Source organism: Eurytemora carolleeae, unplaced genomic scaffold (assembly GCF_000591075.1).
Source record: "Eurytemora carolleeae unplaced genomic scaffold, Eaff_2.0 scaffold46, whole genome shotgun sequence".
NCBI classification, from domain to species: Eukaryota; Metazoa; Arthropoda; class Copepoda; order Calanoida; family Temoridae; genus Eurytemora; species Eurytemora carolleeae.
The window spans coordinates 154,153-173,159 of record NW_019396065.1 but is presented as its reverse complement, the minus strand read 5'-3'; the positions used below and the strand labels follow the sequence as shown (position 1 = coordinate 173,159).

At 31.1% G+C, this 19,007-nt stretch overlaps 1 protein-coding gene across 2 annotated transcripts; it reads left to right on the top strand.

Annotated features, from left to right (window-relative positions):
- The first annotated feature begins 1,858 nt into the window (after positions 1-1,858).
- Positions 1,859-8,115, top strand: LOC111709924 (uncharacterized). 2 transcript variants are annotated; one of them, XM_023483884.1, is made up of 12 exons: positions 1,859-1,959; positions 3,096-3,153; positions 3,478-3,514; positions 4,577-4,646; positions 4,717-4,773; positions 5,427-5,487; positions 5,808-5,859; positions 6,109-6,232; positions 6,560-6,633; positions 6,816-6,868; positions 7,160-7,238; positions 7,309-8,115. In XM_023483884.1, exons 2-12 carry the CDS (start codon positions 3,099-3,101, stop codon positions 7,958-7,960), a joined length of 1,314 nt encoding a protein of 437 aa, XP_023339652.1. In that variant the 5' UTR covers positions 1,859-1,959; positions 3,096-3,098; the 3' UTR covers positions 7,961-8,115. The 2 variants fall into 2 exon arrangements, with proteins under 2 accessions (XP_023339652.1, XP_023339641.1); XM_023483873.1 differs by lacking the exon at positions 1,859-1,959 and having other exon boundaries at positions 2,347-3,153.
- Positions 8,116-19,007: the final 10,892 nt, after the last annotated feature.

Genomic DNA, 19,007 nt, shown 5'->3' with positions numbered 1-19,007 from the left:
AAATCTATTAATAATGTTTTTAAAAAATAAACATTACTATTGCACGTTATAAAAAGAACTTTATTGACTCTAATTGGAGATAATAAGAGTAAACAGTTGTGGTACTGCACCTGAAGCCATGTCTAAGAGGCAAGATAAACTGATCTCTTGTATTTGAATAGGTAAAATACGCAGCGTGTTATAGACAAAAAACAGATGTGCTGAAAACCTTGAAGAAACGTAAAAGATCGGCAAAAAAAACCTACGCAGATAAAAATCTATAAAAAGTTTAATTTTTCAAAGTAAAAATAACGCAGTTTTGACAATTCTTGACATTTTTTCATTTTAAGAATAAAGTGGAGCAAAGTCTTAACGTTGATTTGCTATTTACAATTAATTAGACGCTTAGCTAACCCTTTTCTTGTATCTAGTTTTAGCTTTAAATTGTTACTTTTCAACCCACCATTTTGTATTTGTAAATATTTGCAAACCAATGTTATTGACCATAGATATTTCAAACTTTGAATGCTGTTAGATCAGATAATCAAAGTTTCAAATGTCAAATATTTACACCACCAGGTTATATATATAGAAGGATTAGAAATTTTGAGTTTGTGGCAAAGACTCAATTCTCTTATTTAGTTTTTTCTTCAAACTTTGACAAGGGAATTGAGTTTTTGCCACAAATCCCAATTTTATAATACCTAAATCTCAACAACCAGATGATGCATACCTTTCATATTTCAAACTTACATTTCTTGAACCACCAGAATTCTTAGTTTGAAATATCTGTGGTCTACAACATTTGGTTTTAAAGAAATTGGGATTTAAAAATCCGAGTTTGTGGCAAAGACTCATTTCCAAATATTTTTTTTTTAATTTCGATCATGAACTTTCTCTGGGGTCATATGAATTGCCACAAAAACTTTGATTCGACGTGTAATTTGGTCCGATCTGTTCAGCCGTTTTGACGTTTATTGGATAAAAGCAGACAACAGAAAATCCAATGAATATATGAATAATCGAGCAGTATTAAAAAGTATAACGACTTTTTGAAAGAAGTTCTCCAGATCAAAGGGAAAAAACGTAGAATAAGATGATTAACAATCTCCTTCAAAGTATATCAGTCCTGGATTTTTAAACGATGAATAGTCTATTTACCTAAAATGTTATATGTTTATAATGTCTCTTTTAGGAAAATGGTAACTCATTAAACTCTGAAAATATGTTTAAACAGCTGTGTGGTATATAATATTGTTGAAAACATGTTGCATGTTTGGTATTCTTTTCTGTAAAGTATACAATTAGGTTTCATCATGACTGTTTCAGGCTTGTCACTATTGCGCAACTTTTATGCGCGCAATCCAAACAATTTGCCAAAAGGCCTAGAACACAAAATTGTTCTTTGTTCTAAGTATTTAATTAACAACTAGAATTAAACTTATAGCTTATCTTAAATTCCAAACTATAATAAATAGTTTAAGATTCTGAGATATCTTGAGTTTGTTTGAAAGAAATAATCAAAGTACTAGAGAATTATGGATTCAAAATAAATTAAGCTAATATTTTCTTAACAAACAGATTTGGGTTTAGTAAAGATTTTTTACCCCCTTGGATATCAATCATCCGTCAACTATTTCAACTTCAACCCCCCCCCCCCTGAAACTTAACATATTTTCCTGTCCCTTTGGACCTCAAAATACTATTTACATTAATCACAAGTGTAAATGTCGGCTTATTAAAGAACAATAAAAAATCTTGTTCTCACAACATTTCCGTTTTAAGCTAAGAAAGATTTTTCAAGCTTTCTTTTTCTCCCAAACCCCCCCTCCCCTCTTACTCCCCTCATAACACAATTACACTGAATACTGGTCAATTCAGTTTAGACGCAGTTTAAAGAAATTGTTCTAAATAGTGAAGAATCCTAGTCTGTAGTTACTAGAGCAAGGATTACAGTCAAACCAAATAATTCTTTAAAAGTTAAGACTTTCTGATTTGTCGTTACTCGTTATATTATACAGTGATACTCTGAAATATGAAGACAACTTTTAGACTCAAATTATAATTGAAAAGTCCAATGAGCATAAAACACAGCAATTCATTGTAAACAAATCCATTTTACTAACTTGGGGATTTAATAAGTGTCTAGTACAACTATTTATTTTGTATCAAAATCAAATACACTTGAGTGTTGCTAGAATGTCGTCTTCATATTACAATGTTATCTGGTTATCAGTGTATATTATTTCAGAAAATTTTCAATTAATTAAAATAAAAGAATAAAATTGTTGACAAATTTTTATAAGAGTCCTTACGATTTTGTTTCCTTTACATTAAATTAAAGTTTTTTTCGTTTACATTTATACAAATATGATTTAATGTTCATGTAATAAAACACGTATATGCGCATTATTTGTTTATCTTGTATATAAATGTTCGTAATACGTTATCTGTATCCTAACTACTCTCGTTAATTCTGAGAAAACCTATCGATCCTTATCCTTAACATTTACTATATAAAACCCATCGTTACTTTAGATATAAATTAGTTTAACATGAATCTTTGTTTCATTACGTTGAAACACGTATTAATTCTCGTTTAGAGAAGCAGAGGGTCAGCTCAAATTGTATTTTGAAAGACAGAAACAGACTAAAGGAATACATATAGCGTCGTATCCTGAAGTGATACAGACTAAAGGAATACATATAGCGTCGTATCCTGAAGAGATACAGACTGAGGTATTATTAATCGGACAAGGCGAGGTTCGAGAGTGAGTTGTATCTGTACAATAAACATAAAGGAATTCATAGAACGTCGTATCCGGGTTGATACAGACTGAAGTATTATTGTAGAACATTGAGTTCTAGAGCGAGTTGTATCTGTACTATACACATAAAGGAATATATATACCATTGTATAAGGGTTGATACAGACTGAAGTATTATTGTAGAACATTGGGTCCTAGAGCAATTTGTATCTATACGATACATATTGAGAATATAGAAGGTTAAACCTCGATTGGTACAGGCTTAAGAGAACTTGTTGGAGTAAGGCATTTGCTACATTCATTATTTTCAGGATTAATTATTATTTTTTTCTAGTTTTTTTTCTATAGACAATGCTTCTTCCTGGGTCAAGATATCCAGACTTTCAAGCTACCGGGGTTTATCTAGGTAATAAACAGTGTCATAGAAGACAAAGGTGCAGAAAAAGTCCAAAAATGTATAATTTATGTTTGTTTAAATGGGATATTGCCTGAACAAAGTAATGTTCCTTTCATCTAAGATTTCATTAAAATATATCGTTTAAGCAAACAAACACTTGTTCACCCAACTTAAAATAAAAGAGTAAGTTTGATGAATAAACAGGAATATTTTTAGCAATAGGTCAAAGTTAAACTAAGAAAATTCGTGCATGCAAGCGCCGTGACTATGAAAGCAAAAACTAGATTTAAAAATCCGAAATTACAGTTCAAATTATAAAGCATCAATATTTAGGAGGAGAGGTCGTCATTAACTCTCAAGATTATCTCAGGTCTAAACAGTTTATCCCAAAGATGTAATGCAAAGAAAGCTATTCCAAAAGTGTACGCATCTTTTGTACTGCAGTGTACTGTCTCTGGGCGGTAATGTAAACAAAAGACGGATGTTACAGCCTGACATGTGATCCATCTTTCACATAAAAAAAATCAATGAAATATTCTAGTCATAGAAAAATATTATGTGAATTATCAAAATTATCAAATTTAATGCTTTTAACCTGCTCGGATACTTAACAAACACTGATGCATCCAAATAGGTTGTCAAGTACAATAGATGGCAACAGAAAAATCGACCAACTGCGCACAACGTCATATGTGTCAAATGAAAAAAGAAAGACGACATGTCCTCTAATTAGTTGGTATAATTTCCAAGATTCGGTGAAGATAAATGTCGTCTTTGTAGGAATACGTAAAAAATATTTACAACTCNTAAACATTTCTGAAATATGTTTTAACGTTATACTTTCGAATTACAATGTTAAAGGGTTCCGTACAATATCAGTTTCAACCCTGTTATTTAGTCTATAGAACGTTAAATGAAAAAGTGTAAAAACAGAAATAAAGAACACATAAAATTGCACTAATTTCACTAAAAGATAAGCTCTTTAGTCTAAAAATATCACTTTTATTTATAGTTTTGTCAGACAGAAAATTTGAGTTGACACTTATGACGTTTAAACAGCTGTACTGAAAGTGTACGCATTCTGTGTTGCCGTCTATTGTACTTGACAACCTATTTGGATGCATCTATTCTTGTTTACAAATTCCGCCCAAAGAGAACTGGTTTCAATATGTACGCAGAGTATACACGACCGCAATTAACTTTCCTTGCATTACACCCTTGGTTTATCCCTTGGATTCTCAATTTAAGATTATTAGTTTGAAATTTCTGTACATCAAAAGTTATCCTTTTATACATATATGCTAATTATTATGATACAGTTATATCAGTATCTATTCCCAAATAAATAAATGATCTACCCTAGCTTGACCTTGATTAACTATTAATATAATTATTTTAATATTATGCTATTTACATATGATGATATGCATAGAAAGGCTAGGGTGATACCACGGCATAGAAAGCATCAGAAAGTATTATCTTCCTACTATCGAGGATTTAAGGTTAAAGTTTTTGAATCGTTGTTACCATACAAAATAATTATTCCACAGCTAAATCTTTTTTTTATTTTAGGAGGGATATTTGTCCATCATTTTCTATCCTGCTAATTTTACTCTGTCAGCACAACAGGGAAAAAATCAGTTTTTGGTTTATTGATATATATACTTCGAATATTGTGGAATCCATACAACTATGAAATATGAAAATCCTTTTGAGACTTGCATCATGATTTGCGCAATTGCAATTGTGCAGTTTACACTTTACACAGACCCTTTTCGCTATAAAAACTATATGATCCATTTCAATGTGAAATGCAAGATGTTTTATGTGTTTCTATTCCGCATAGTTTTATTGTGCCTACTATATAGACATACTAAGGAATTGATTTTTTAATCCCTAAATTTTTACAACCCAATGTCGTAGACCTTAACTATTTCAAACAATGAATTCTGATAGATCAATTAATCTTGAAGCTTGAAATATCAAAGGTTTCCATTATCTGGTTGTAGAGATATAGGTAGTAGAAAATTGGGATTTGTGGCAAAAGACTCAATTCTTTTGTTAAGAACTTAAGAATTTTTTTTCCCGATCAAAAAAAAACAATAATATATTTAATTTTCAAAATATTTTAGATACTTTAAAATCTTCCAATCTTCAAATACAATAGTAAAAGTAAAGAAAATTACATAGGTTACATTTTCTTTAATTTTACTTTTACTTTTACTACAGTCTTTCTTTTTCTTGTTTTTAACATTTAAATGACTGAATTATTTAAAGCTTAGAATTTGCTTGAACTGTCTGACAACCTAGAAGAGTTCTATGGACGAGAATGCAGAATTTTAGGTAACTCATAAAAACTCGAGCCAGCAAACTAAAAGAAACTGATTTTTTGCCATAAACTCAAATTTTCTAATCCCTATATCTTGACAACCTGATGGTGAAATTTTTTACTATTTCAAACTTAGACTATTTGACAGTATTCATAGAATTCAAAGGTCCAGATATTTGACTTTATAAGTTTTTGGTAAAAAAAATAGTTATGATACANGATGGGGTGCATTTAGTACCTATACTTGAGTAGATTCTTGTTTTCCAAGGGTAGAAAAAGAAAAATTCTCGTTCCTATTTTTCCCAGGTTGTCATTTTAAAATTATTCTTTTTAGCATGTAGTCAAGAATCCATCTATAGTACTGTTCAATGGATGAGCACAGACAGGTGTAAACAAATTATCCATATTATATTCACTCCTCTTTAATTGAAAATTCATTTCAAGTCGCAAAATCACGATTTTATGGAATGTTTGAATATATTTATCACTTGTGAATTATAATATAGTGAAAACTAACTCCTTCCATAAAAACAATTTAAAATCTGAAAATAAATGGAGTTTTACATACACAAAATGGCGTATGGTAATTAATGACTCAAAGTTTGTTATTTGCAACAAGACCAGTTTAATTTCAGAACAAGTGGTGGGATTGCAAACTTGAGGTTCCCAGTTATTTGTGATAAACTTGGAGATATATGCAGAGGATTTAATGTTATTGACCAAAACAGCGGCTTTTTACTACCTGCCCTTTTTATACTGGTAAAGTTTTGACCTAATAGTGTTTTATGTATAATGTATATATGTGTATTGTTGATGTCAAAATTAAAGAGAAAAACAGGAAGCCCAGATGAATGGAAAGAATCAAAAAAATTACGAAAAACGACCAGATTTATAGAGAAAATATATTACACAAAAATCATAGATATTTTGAGGGAAATACAAATATTGAAAATATTCAAATATATTTTATCAATTAATACGATATTTTATTATTCATAACCTGTATGTATATGAGTTGAACAATTTGATCACAGTGCAAAATGTTCGAAAATATTGTAAAATCTAACCAATACGCACCATTGTCAGGACACACTTGGGCTGGTCAGACATGTTTCTTTATATCAGGAACCAGTTTCAATTTGTTCATATGAACTGCTAAGGTAACAAACTTTTTTTTAACTTTTCGTTTTCAATGTAATATCAAGAAATTAAACCCTTTTGAAAATCTTATCCACTTAAACACTTAATCTCTAAAATTTTTTAAAGCTTTATTAGTATTTGATCACTTCAATGTAACAACAAAAAACATAATAAATTATATTTGCTAAAAAAGTTTTTCTAGAGTACTTGATGTCCTAAATAATATTGATTCAATGGGAGAAGAAGGCTTTCCAGGTACGCACTTGAAACTTCAAAAAATAAAAATACATACATTTGAATATAATTGGCCGCTTATTTTGTTTGTGAAATTTAGTATAATATCTGCTTTATTGCTGCTTAAAATGTTGCATTTGGATTCAGCGCTATAGAACAGAACAGTAGATGAAAAATAAGTTAATGTATATTTTTTCAAATTAACTATTTTTTTCAAAAATCAAAACTTTACAAAAAAAATTTTTGAGTTATGTAAGCAACACGTTTTTTTTGTCTAAGGTACACTTATATACTATGTATTACTAATTCCAGAGCTGCAATTACAATACTCAAACTGTTCAAGTAAAGGAAACTCAGTACGGACGGATATCATCATGAAGTATTTTAAATGGTAGTAAACTATTATCTAATTCCATTGACAGCATAAAGATTTGATAATTAACACTTTGTTTTTGTTTCAGTGAAAATAATACTGAAGAAATCACTGAAAACTTTGCAGATATGTTTGAAAAGAGTTCTCAAACAGAAGAAAAATGTTTCAAAGAAATCAGCATTCAGTGTGACTTGTTATCTTTAGAATTTTCTGAGAGCAGGGAAAAGGAAGTTAGTGAAACAGTTTGTATTCAAATTGTTGATGATATTATTGAAAAAGTGTATAAGCAAACTTACAATCATGATGAAGAACTAGAAACTTTGGTAAAACAATCAGTTCATAGCGACCACAATAAGATGATAAATGAGAAAGAGTACCAAATAGAGAACGAAATTAAAACCACAACAGAAAACAGCCAATTAGCATCCAGGCCGCCAAGATCCAAGAAGAATGAAGATGCAAATGATCCTAAATCGCTGAAAAGATTCTCGGCTATTAATATACCAATCCAACAAGAAGTCAATGTTTGCACCTCAAAAGATTTAAAGAAAATATCAATGAATGAAGATGCTTGTCCAACTAAATCCGAAGAAAGGTCAAAGTCCTCCAGTGCTTTTAAACCAGATGATCATCAAGGAGAAAAGAAAGATGACAAACAAAAGACATTATCCAAACCTAATAACAGATCAATATCTAATTCTAAACCTAGTGATAAAAATCATAATTGCCAAACATCTTAACAATTGTTTATTTAAAAACATTTATGAATATTATTAAGACATATTTAATTAAAACCAATAAAAGAATAGATGTTTTTTTGGTGAACTATAGCTTACAATTGTTATCATTAACATTTTACATTCACTGAGCTGGGAACTTTAGAATGGTGGATATCAGGATAAATGCTTGATCCACTCTTTTTCTTAATCTCCAGATTAAATATTGCTTGTTTTCCACGTGAATTTAATCTCCAGATTAATTAACAGATCGGGATTAAGGATATCACATTCTAAAGTTTTAAGCTCTGTTGATTTTCAAAGATAATAATTAATTACATAGTACATTTTCCCCTCAACATTGTTCATGCGATCGAGAAGAATTTCAAATAAGATTACTAATGGAAAAGAATAAGTATTTTACACTTGTAGTGCTTTTGTGATTTTTCTGCTAAAGAATTTACTGTTTTTGCAGACCACATTCATTTGCTATCAAAATCAATTTCTATCAGCCCAAAGGAATTGAGTCCTTGCCACATTTTCTGATTTTCTAATCCCTACATCTTTGGAACGCAATTTCATAAGCCTTTGATATTTCAAACATAATATTTGATCTAACAGAAGTCATAGTTTGAAATGTCAAAGGTCTACAACATTGGACTCCAAAGATATAGGGATCAGAAAATCAGATTTTAACACAAAGACCCAATTCCTTTGGAAGTCATATAAAACTGCAGCAGAATATGCCAACTCAATCTAAACAAATAAACATAATTTATATTCTAAAACTGCTTTGACAATTTAAACTTCTGCATGTGTTTATGAAATCTCCAAAGTTTTGACATGGCGTCAGAAACGATGTCTTAAGTATACACATGCTAGATCTAAAAAAACTGAGCATACTTTGTATACAATCAACTTGTGTAACATTTAATTTATCTGATATTAAGAATGGTAAAATATGGTTATTTCCAATGAAAGAAATTATATGATTTTGATCACAATCTCCTAAAAGGGTAACAGCGTGAGAAGTATTTAAACAGCATGAATTAAAAAGTAAACTTTTTTCATCAACTAAAGTAACAGGTTTTAGTTCTTTATCCCCGTATAGAAATCTGTGAGATGAACTTATTGTTTTGCACTGTACATACACACTNATACATATCCTCGGATACCCAGAAATATCAGAAGAATCATGTGAAGATTACAATGTATAATATCCTTCATACTTTTTACTTTATCTAATCTCCTCATATATTGTGTATCTTCTTCTCTTTTCCTTAACTGGTTCAAGTAGAGAAATATTGGAAGAACTGGGAAGAATATGAATCCAAGAACAATATTCAATGAAACAGGTGTCATGGAGATCAGCTCTGTTCTATAATAGATTTCATTTGGTAGGATAAATATTGCTGGAATCCATAGAATAATTTGCATGATAACTCCATAACTCCAGGAATTATCATTTTTCTCTCCTGATATTAGATGTAGTTGAAGGAATATGTTGACAGTGAGATAAACACTTGACAAGATTATATCCAATAGTAGAATACGGAGAAATGTAAGTTTGGATATTGATCTTCTACTGATATCCATAATATTCACATTTGTTTCATCTTGTTTGCACAAATATGCTTCATTTAATGTTTTAAGGATTCTTCTGGTTTCTATTTCTCCAGTAGGAGCTGGATATGATGCTGACATTTTCCAAAGTTCTGATCTATTGAGGTTTATCTCTGCCTCCATGTTTGATAAATCTGGTTTGTCAAGATCTGGCCTCAGGCTTTCTATGTGCAGTGGTTGTAGTGAAAGTTTGCTTTCTCTTGATTCACCAGGATTACCCAAACCTTTCCCTTAATCCTTGGAGAAAGTATTTTTTCCATCCAGGGATTATTTCACAATTGGAAGCTTTCTTTTGTAATTCAAATTATTTCTTAGTGAATTTTCCCTTTTCATTTTAAGTTGTCAAGACAAACTAATAATTCTTAAGCATAAAATTTTAAAATCTTATTTAAAACCTATTTATGTATTGCTTTCACAATTACTAACATGGCCTCATTAATACATCTGAACAAAAATTCATTATTATCCTTCATTTTCAAATAGTAAGCTAGATTTTTTTATATTTGTCAGACGTGATTGAGAGCAGTATTGATGGGGGAACTTATTTTTTATTGAAAAAACCCTAGTTAATATTGAATATTGGTGGTTTAGAACAAAAAAAAATTTCTTAAGTTGATGAATCTTTTCCTTTCAGTGTACAGTGCAGATCATTTTGTGATTACAAACTCTTAAACAGAGTAGTAAAAATGTTTATTAAGCACCCTTGTCTATATGTAGTATTGAAAGCAAAGTTACTGTAACCTTTATTCCTCCTCCTCCCCGCCCTCTTCTCTCTGAGTCATGGCAGAATAGAGAAGCTCGAGATTTAACAGTGCACACAGGATTTTTGAACAGTACAAACATAGAGATAAACAACAAAGACCTGGAACATGCACTTTTATACCACTTTCATATAGTAGATGTATCTTAAACATGCCTGTCAGAGAACAAAGGGGGCTTCCAGCCTCCTCCCCCAACATTATGAATGGATATGCATCCTCAGAATCCTCAGCATCAACGAGGGATTTGTCTCCACTGGTTTCTGGTACTGATCCAATAGGAACCATACCAGCTAGTCCAACTATGGACCAGAATATATCAGATGCTGCTCCAGATGATTCTATGTACGGAGTTGCCGGTGATCAAGAGCAGTTAGAGTATCCTTATAGACCTATGACTCAAGGAGAAGAAGAGACCGTGAGGATATACAAGGATGGAGTATGCCAGCCTCCAGATATGATTGAGGGACCAGGAGGTTTCCAGATACAGAGGTACTATTTCAGACCAAAGAGACCTATTATGGAATCATCAACAAAACCAGATTATCCAGAATTTGGAGACGCTGCTCATTGTAGAGTAGCTCTTCACAGACCTGTTTCAAGTCCAGCAATGGAAGCAGCTTAGAATGTTGTAGAAGCATCTCATATTGAAGGAGCAGCCAAAGTTTTAAGAGACTTCAAGAGTAAAGGAAGCAGCTGAGAATGCAGTAGCAGAGACTCCAGGAACAGCTAAAGTAACAGCTAGGATTGTTATGGAAGCAGGAGAGGATCCTGATGCAGGAGACGCTGATCCCTATAGAGCAGCTCTTCACAGTCCTATTGTAGGTTCAATAAAAGGAAAAGATAGTCTGGGTCCAGAGGAAGCTGATCTACATAAAGCAAGTCTCCGTAGATCCTGGACCCCTTACTTGGATCCAGAGTTGAAGGAACTCCTGATACTCCAGAAACTTGTACTCCTCCAGTTTGTTCTCCAACACCAGAGAGACCCTTCTATACTCCTGGAGCAGCCTGGATAACAGTAGAAGCAGCAATTGAAACAGCAGTTTATATGGAAGATTTTGTTGATGTATTGCAAGTTGTTATTGAGGGATTGCTGCCTTGGTTGAAGGATGATATATCCTTTTCTGAATCATCAAATCCCAGGACTCCCAGCCCAGATAGATCATGCACAGGAGGAGCAGAATAACAGTTTCTGTTATTGAGGAACAGTTCAGAGCTTGTGATGGTCTAGATCTCCTCCTTCCAAGGGATGTCTTCAGACCACATCCTGGTCCAGCACAAGTACGAGCTGAGCTAGATATGCTTAGAACCATTATACCCAGGCAGAGAACGGATATAGTCTCTGTAGCTGAACAGTTGTTTTCCAGACCATAAGAGAGAGCTGATTAAATCAAGATTAATCAGTTATAGATATGTATTAATAATAAAAAACTTAACTATGACAAACTCTATTTATTAGTAAACCTGACTGATTTCCAGATAGAGAGATTATAAAGGGATTTTAAAAGTAATGGGAACCAAGGTGAAGGTTTTACATATGCCCAACCCATAGGAGTAAAATTTGGATCCAGAAATATATATATATACCTGGATTGGAGAAATTATTCGAAAGAGTCAAGATAAACTAACATGGTGTGGTTATAAGAACCCCTTTAATTACTTTATCAATCTGTTTAAAAATGGAATAAAGATTTTTGTTTCTCCACAAGTAGGGTTTCCACGACACAGAAGATTTCTTTGCACAAAATGTATTTTTTTGCATTATTTTTGCACTATCTGGGTATCAATATAACACCAGTATGGAAATTAAGTAATAATTATATTACATTATAAAGAAATTGTGCAATACCCATGAATGCAAAATTAATTCATAACTTCGGTACAATAATGTGAATGAATACAAAATTAAGTAATTTTTGTTGAATGATAGAGTGCATGAATAGGAAAGATTTAAATAAATGGACCTAATAATGTGAATTAATTGCGGTAAAAAACACTTCCATAGCATTGAGTAATGACATTGAGCAGTTGAGGGGGGGGGGGGGTTGAGGCAGGAGCGAGTCTGTATCTCTGGACTCTTATTGGTTTAATCTCATTTAATTTCATTTCCTAGAATTTGTTGAAATAGCGAAATAATAAAATAGTGAGAAAAAAAATATGCAAAAACCAAAATTTTCTTGTGCAAGTATATTTTTGTTTAGAATTTTGTGAAAACTTCATGCAAAAAAAGTTGATTGGAAACTCTATCCCCAAGCAAACACATGAACAGGTTGAACAGGTAGAATTCTATAGTCTTTTGTCTTTTGATATGGCAAAGATGTAAATTGTAAACTTGTATCAAATTGTATGAATCTTAAATACAAAGATAAAAACATATTTAAAACAATCAAAAGCAACCTTTAAAAAAGGAAGAAAAAAAATTCAGTAAGTAAGTAATTCAATTATGAAAGATCATTTTATAGGGAGGTCAATGTTGACGTGCATGGCTTAAATGAAACACTGCAAAACTAGTGTGTTAAAATCTTTAGTCATTTCTTTAGTCAATTATATAAATTTTCAAAAAAGTAGATTACTGAAAGAATTTTGTAATTTTTTAGTAAAAGAATTCCCATACTTTCACTCACAATTATTCCCTTAGCACTTAAAACAAACATTAATAATCAGTTAAAAGAGTGAAACCATTAGGTGATACTAGAATCATGATAACTAGATTAAAAACAATTTTTTTTTAAAACAAAATAATTTAAGGTCACAGAACAGTTGGTCTGAGTTATCTCCCTCTGTCAAAGTAATTTATTTAGAATAACAATTTAATTAGCTGAATCATAGTCAAAGAATAACTTTAGTTCTAGAATAAATGAAATATAAAATGATAATATAGTTCTATGAAAAGAAAGCTTTCAATTGTAATATAATCCCTGGATGGAAAAAATACTTTCTCCAAGGATTAAGGGAAAGGTTTGGGTAATCCGGGTGAATCAAGAGAAAGCAAACTTTCACTACAACCACTGCACATAGAAAGCCTGAGGCCAGATCTTGACAAACCAGATTTATCAAACATGGAGGCAGAGATAAACCTCAATAGATCAGAACTTTGGAAAATGTCAGCATCATATCCAGCTCCTACTGGAGAAATAGAAACCAGAAGAATCCTTAAAACATTAAATAAAGCATATTTGTGCAAACAAGATGAAACAAATGTGAATATTATGGATATCAGTAGAAGATCAATATCCAAACTTACATTTCTCCGTATTCTACTATTGGATATAATCTTGTCAAGTGTTTATCTCACTGTCAACATATTCCTTCAACTACATCTATAGGGTCAACCCAGACCGAAATATATTTTCAATAAATGTGGAACTAACATCTACTTTTTTACTCTACAGAGGTTTGGTCCATCACCATCACAGAATTTAAAAGACACCCAGACAAGCAAAGAAGATAGAAGTGGTGTTGGATTGTTAGTTTCGACGATGAAGTAACACTTTTAAAAATCTTTAGGAAAAGACAGTATCTACTAATAAGAGAGAAATAGATGAATAAAAAGAAAGGGTACTACAAAAACACTTTTATTTTTATTTATTATTTTATTTTATTTAAACTATAGAGTAGCGCAAAGTTTTATTTCCAAATTAAAGAGTGACACTATAGATTCAGAGTGTAGTCATATATAACAGCTAGCACTGCATACATTTTAGACTATGTCAGACATAAATAGAAGCTCTTACAACCAGGTGCAACAGAAAAATTGTTCGCTAAATAATTCTGGACTTTAAGAAGCATGTCAAAAGATCGATTTCACAGTTTGACAGCAAAGATTTTAAAAAATATATTTGACATCAATGTCAAATATATTTTTTCTGTCAGAGATAAGAAGAGCTTAAACAGTATAGCTGTATGTCTGATGGAGAATTTTCTCAAAATCTTCAACAAATTATCAAATCTTTGTTGGGATGACTTAAAGCCTCACACCCCACTTGAAGACAGAAATTGTAATATGATTACTCAGAGAACAATTACAGGGTGATTTTTAAAAGTCTCTCAAACAACTTTTAAACTTTGAACATGATAATTGGACTTTTTTACATCACATGGAGGACGAATCTAGTATTTTAAAGCTGAAATTGTATTCTGAAAGATATACCTTCTCAGATCTTTCAAAATTATAAGAAACCATAAATATAATTTGTTGAAAAAAATTGAGAAAATGGAAGAAAATGCCAAAAATTATGTATTTTTGACACCGTTGCACCTGTAATCTTTTAAGCCATTTTTGCTTAAGAAATTATCATATGGCAGACTTGACAGTAAGAAAGAAATTGAAACATTTTTCTATTCAATATTGCAGATTGTTCATCCAATTAAACACAAATGAAAAAAATTGACTTTTAAAAATCACCCTGTACAATCATATTACCAATTAGTTTGTTTGTTATTAATACAAATTTTGTTTTTAAAATGTTTTGATTCTTTTTTCATCTTGAAAGTTTTCAAATCAATATAAACGATATTTTTTCATGTAATATTTAATTTTCATCACATTCAGCAGAGAAGCAATTCTTTAAGTGATTAAGAGGCACATTACAGGGTGTCATGAAATCCAATGAAAAAACACACTGGTTTGAGCGTTTGAATGAAACATATTGTTGTTGTTGAAACTTATTGCATTTACCTACTTTATAAACAGAATTTGTATGAAATGGAACAAATATTTCATTTTCACAGCTGCCATAATGATTAATTAAATAAGTATTTTTAAAGCAACAATACCCTCCTCCATTATTTTCATTAAAGTTCTTAAATTGTTTTAAATCCTTTTTGTGAATAAACTGTGGATATGAATCAAAAGTCTGACAGTAAATATGAACAGTTTCTATAACATCATTATTATAAATACATTGTTTCTCAATCAGCTGATTGTTCATATTCAATATTTTAACAGGGTTACAATTATTCTCTCTAATGTCTTCATTATGTACAATCTGTATAATAGAACTCTGAGAACAAGTAAGATATTGTCTAATTATTGATGGATTAGGTTCTTCTTTAGATATATATAAATATTCATATTTCTTAACATCACTTTCCATTCTCTGTAAATCATATTTCATGTTAATTATTAACTCTTCAGTATCCATGTTGTATCCAGAGCTGGATCTATACTTAGTATCCAATGCTAAGAATAGGATAGAAACTGAGGAATTATTATTCTCTAGGATATTCTTGCATTCACTGTTAGTTATATCCATAATAATCAACATTTTATCCTGAACAGAAGTATTCTTACAGGTTGTATCCCAATATATATCTGTATATCTCAATCTATCTTGGAGTTGTATATTAGATCTTGTCTGAATATCTCCAAGTATAGTAATTACAGATCCATTCATATTGGATTCAATGGTATACAGATAGATAGTTGATGTACTTGAAATCAGAATACCTAGGAGATAGATGATCAAGGGTACAGATATCACTACAAGTACCAGGAAGATGGAACATATATTTACAAAAGTCCTGTTCAGGGTATTCTTGTGTACAAGTAGGATACAAGGTGGAGAAAATAGTCCATAAAATATCAGAAATATGGATATATGATTAAAGATTCTGTTATCCAAAATATTGTCTTCATATTGGAAGGGTTGGATATAATTCACAAGAATATTAATCGTTATAATAACAGGTATTATCATCCCATTAACAGAGTCAAAAGCTAGAATATTCTCACATGGCATCATAGCTATGGAACTAANAACCTTTTCCTTAATCCTTGGAGAAAGTATTTTTTCCATCCAGGGATTATTTCACAATCAAATTAATTCAAAGAATAACACACTGTTCAATTCTTGTTGCTTAAATAATACCTTTCTGGTAGAAATGTATGGAAATTGTTCTCATAATTCTATTACAAGTTTTCCATATTCAAGTTGGAAAATATATCAAGTTGGAGCATGCTCTTCTTTAATTGGTCAAATAAATCTGGCTTTTCTTTTTTTTTGAGGAATGTCTTAAAAGTTATACATTTTGAACATTTTGTAAAGAATTAGTTCCATTAAAAGGACCATGCTTTTCTACAAAATGCAAAATTGCATTTTAAAACAAACAAATAGAATTGAATAATGCTTGCAAATTTTTCTAATTCAATTCGTATTAAAGTCTGATTTTAAAATCAACTATTTGGTGACTATAAAATCTTCCTTTCTTTATGAGGGACTTTCTGGTAAGTAAAGTTTGAAACTCTGCATTGCAAAGAAATGTGTCTTGCAACAAGGAAATAATGTATGAACAATTTTTACCAAAGGNTATGATAGGGCGAACCGCGTCAATTATATCTCCCTTCTATTCCTTACTCCCTGGTGTCAACCAAGACTTGATTTATGTGGCTGCTGGCTGCTAAAACTTACGATTAGAAGAACACTCAACTTTGTGGATATTTTTTAGAAAATTAAACATTGGAGCAAACACACCATGATTTGTTTCGACCCTAAATAAAAGAATTACAATAAATATATCAAACTCCTTTTAAAAAAATGGGATTTCCCCAAAGGTTTAAAAGCCTGTTAATTGCTGGAAAAATGATAAAATATTGGAAAAATACTTATGGATCGATATTGTTGCACAATTAGACAAAGTCTCAAAAAACATGGGAATTAAATATGGTCATTCAGCATTTTTTCAGGACTATAATATATTACACAAAATTGGCGGAAATATATTCAACAATATCCAAATTTGAGAAAAACGGATTGACGATCTTTAAATCAGTATTTGAGAACAGTATCATATGCATTGCATATATGCATCTCTCAGGGGTGTAAACTTAAGGTATGGAAAGTAGGAAATGGGGGTAGGGGGTCTCTTCACAGTAATCTTGTTCCTAGTGAGCTAGCCACCAAAACCATTAAGCTTAACAAGTGTTTTAACTGCCCCTACAGCTGTATACAATACCAAGTATCTAAATCATATTTTTCGGATAATTAAAGATGGTTTATGGAGTGCAAGTGTGCCCGGGCCTGCACTTGGTGTTTATTCTATGGTTACTGAACACGAGGTTACAGCGCTAAATTTTAATAAAGAAGGGGGGAAGGGGAATAAGTGGCTAGAAATAAAAATATCACACCTTAAGAATTTTAATCAAGATTTTTGTTTACAAGACTAAAAAAGATTTAAAAATGTATTAAAATACTAGAAATATGGAAAATTACACATTAAACTAAACAGAAGGAGAAGGTCAAATATATGCGCTGATACTGACTTTGTGACCTCGAAGCTCCTTTAATTTTTATTTAATGCACAAGTATGAGAAATGCATATTTATCTGAGCTGAAAACTTTAGAATGAAATATCCTTAATCCCGATTACTTAATCTGAGTATCCAAAGGACACACTAGATAAAGTAGAGAAAAATCAAAAACCGGGGTTTTTAAAATTAGAGAGTCTCTCTCCTTTCTGTATATTAATCTTAAATGGAGCGCAAAATTTCAAATTTATCGGCTTCTTATACGCAACTCTGATTGGTTGAATTCATACACTTTTCAGGATACAAACATACAGAAGTACAAAATTAGATTCATAGTCTCGATATTGAGAAAAAGAGAGGATAACGCATTAAACTCGATATCCACCATTCTAAAGTTTTCAGCTCTGGTTACATATTAGAAATTCTTCCCAAGAACTCTTTAATAAGAGGGGTTGATGATTACTAACATTAAGATTTCAATATCAGGTGCAATTTACTTTAGCTTAACGTAATTATTTGTCCTTGATGTTAGCAGGCAACATCTAGTAACATTCGCTGGTTCAAACGAGGCACATCAAGGACACATCACTGAGGATGCATAATTCAGGAGGCTCTTCTTTGGATGCACATAAGAGGACTCACAAAAATACATTGCAAATAGACATTGCGTCTTTATATGATAGGATACAACACACAATATATAATAAGTCGATATAAAACGATAATATTGAATTAATTACGGCTGGTGACCTAAAGAATAATATGAAAAAGAAAATGAATAAATATTTTAGAAATTGCAGAGATGAAGTTACGTTTAAAAAGATAAATAAATGTATACATAATAAATAATCTGCGGCTAAAATTAAAACCTGTTCAGGATTTTAAAAATAATCTCCCTCTAGATAATTTTCAAGCCGCCCCTGATTAAGAAGATATAATATAAATATTAAATAATGAATAAAATAATCTATATATGTATTTAATATACCATGCAATTAACAAGGAAATGAAGATGAAATTAAAGACACTGCCATTTGAATTTACCCCCTCCCAGTGGTGGTATGAAAATGAACCTCTGTAGGATGTATCTGGGATGATATCGTTTATCCTTTTCATTATTTTATATTTTAACCAGTTTAATTTTAATACACACTACATTACACTATTTATACATTCACTTTATATATTTAATGCATATATGTGATATACCTACGAATATATATTTGTAGTGAAGGGTGACCAAAAAACAGCATGATTACAGTTACGGGGTAAGGGAACTAATAACATTAATTATTATGCAATCGTTTTATTTTTAAAAATTTTGAATATTTTTTAAAAGGAGCTAGCTTCTTATATAGGGTGTCCTAATAAACATGGGAATTCAGTAACCAGGGGCGGATATAAGGATTCTGTAGGGGGTTCTACAAAATGCAAAATTGCATTT

Coding starts and splice junctions, on each gene's coding strand:
- LOC111709924 (XM_023483884.1), top strand. CDS start 3,099: ATGCTTCTTCCTGGGTCAAGATATCCAGACTTTCAAGCTACCGGGGTT. Junction 4,774..5,426: donor TTACTCTGTCAGCACAACAG/GGAAAAAATCAG, acceptor TTTAAAGCTTAG/AATTTGCTTGAACTGTCTGA. Junction 5,488..5,807: donor ACGAGAATGCAGAATTTTAG/GTAACTCATAAA, acceptor TATTCTTTTTAG/CATGTAGTCAAGAATCCATC.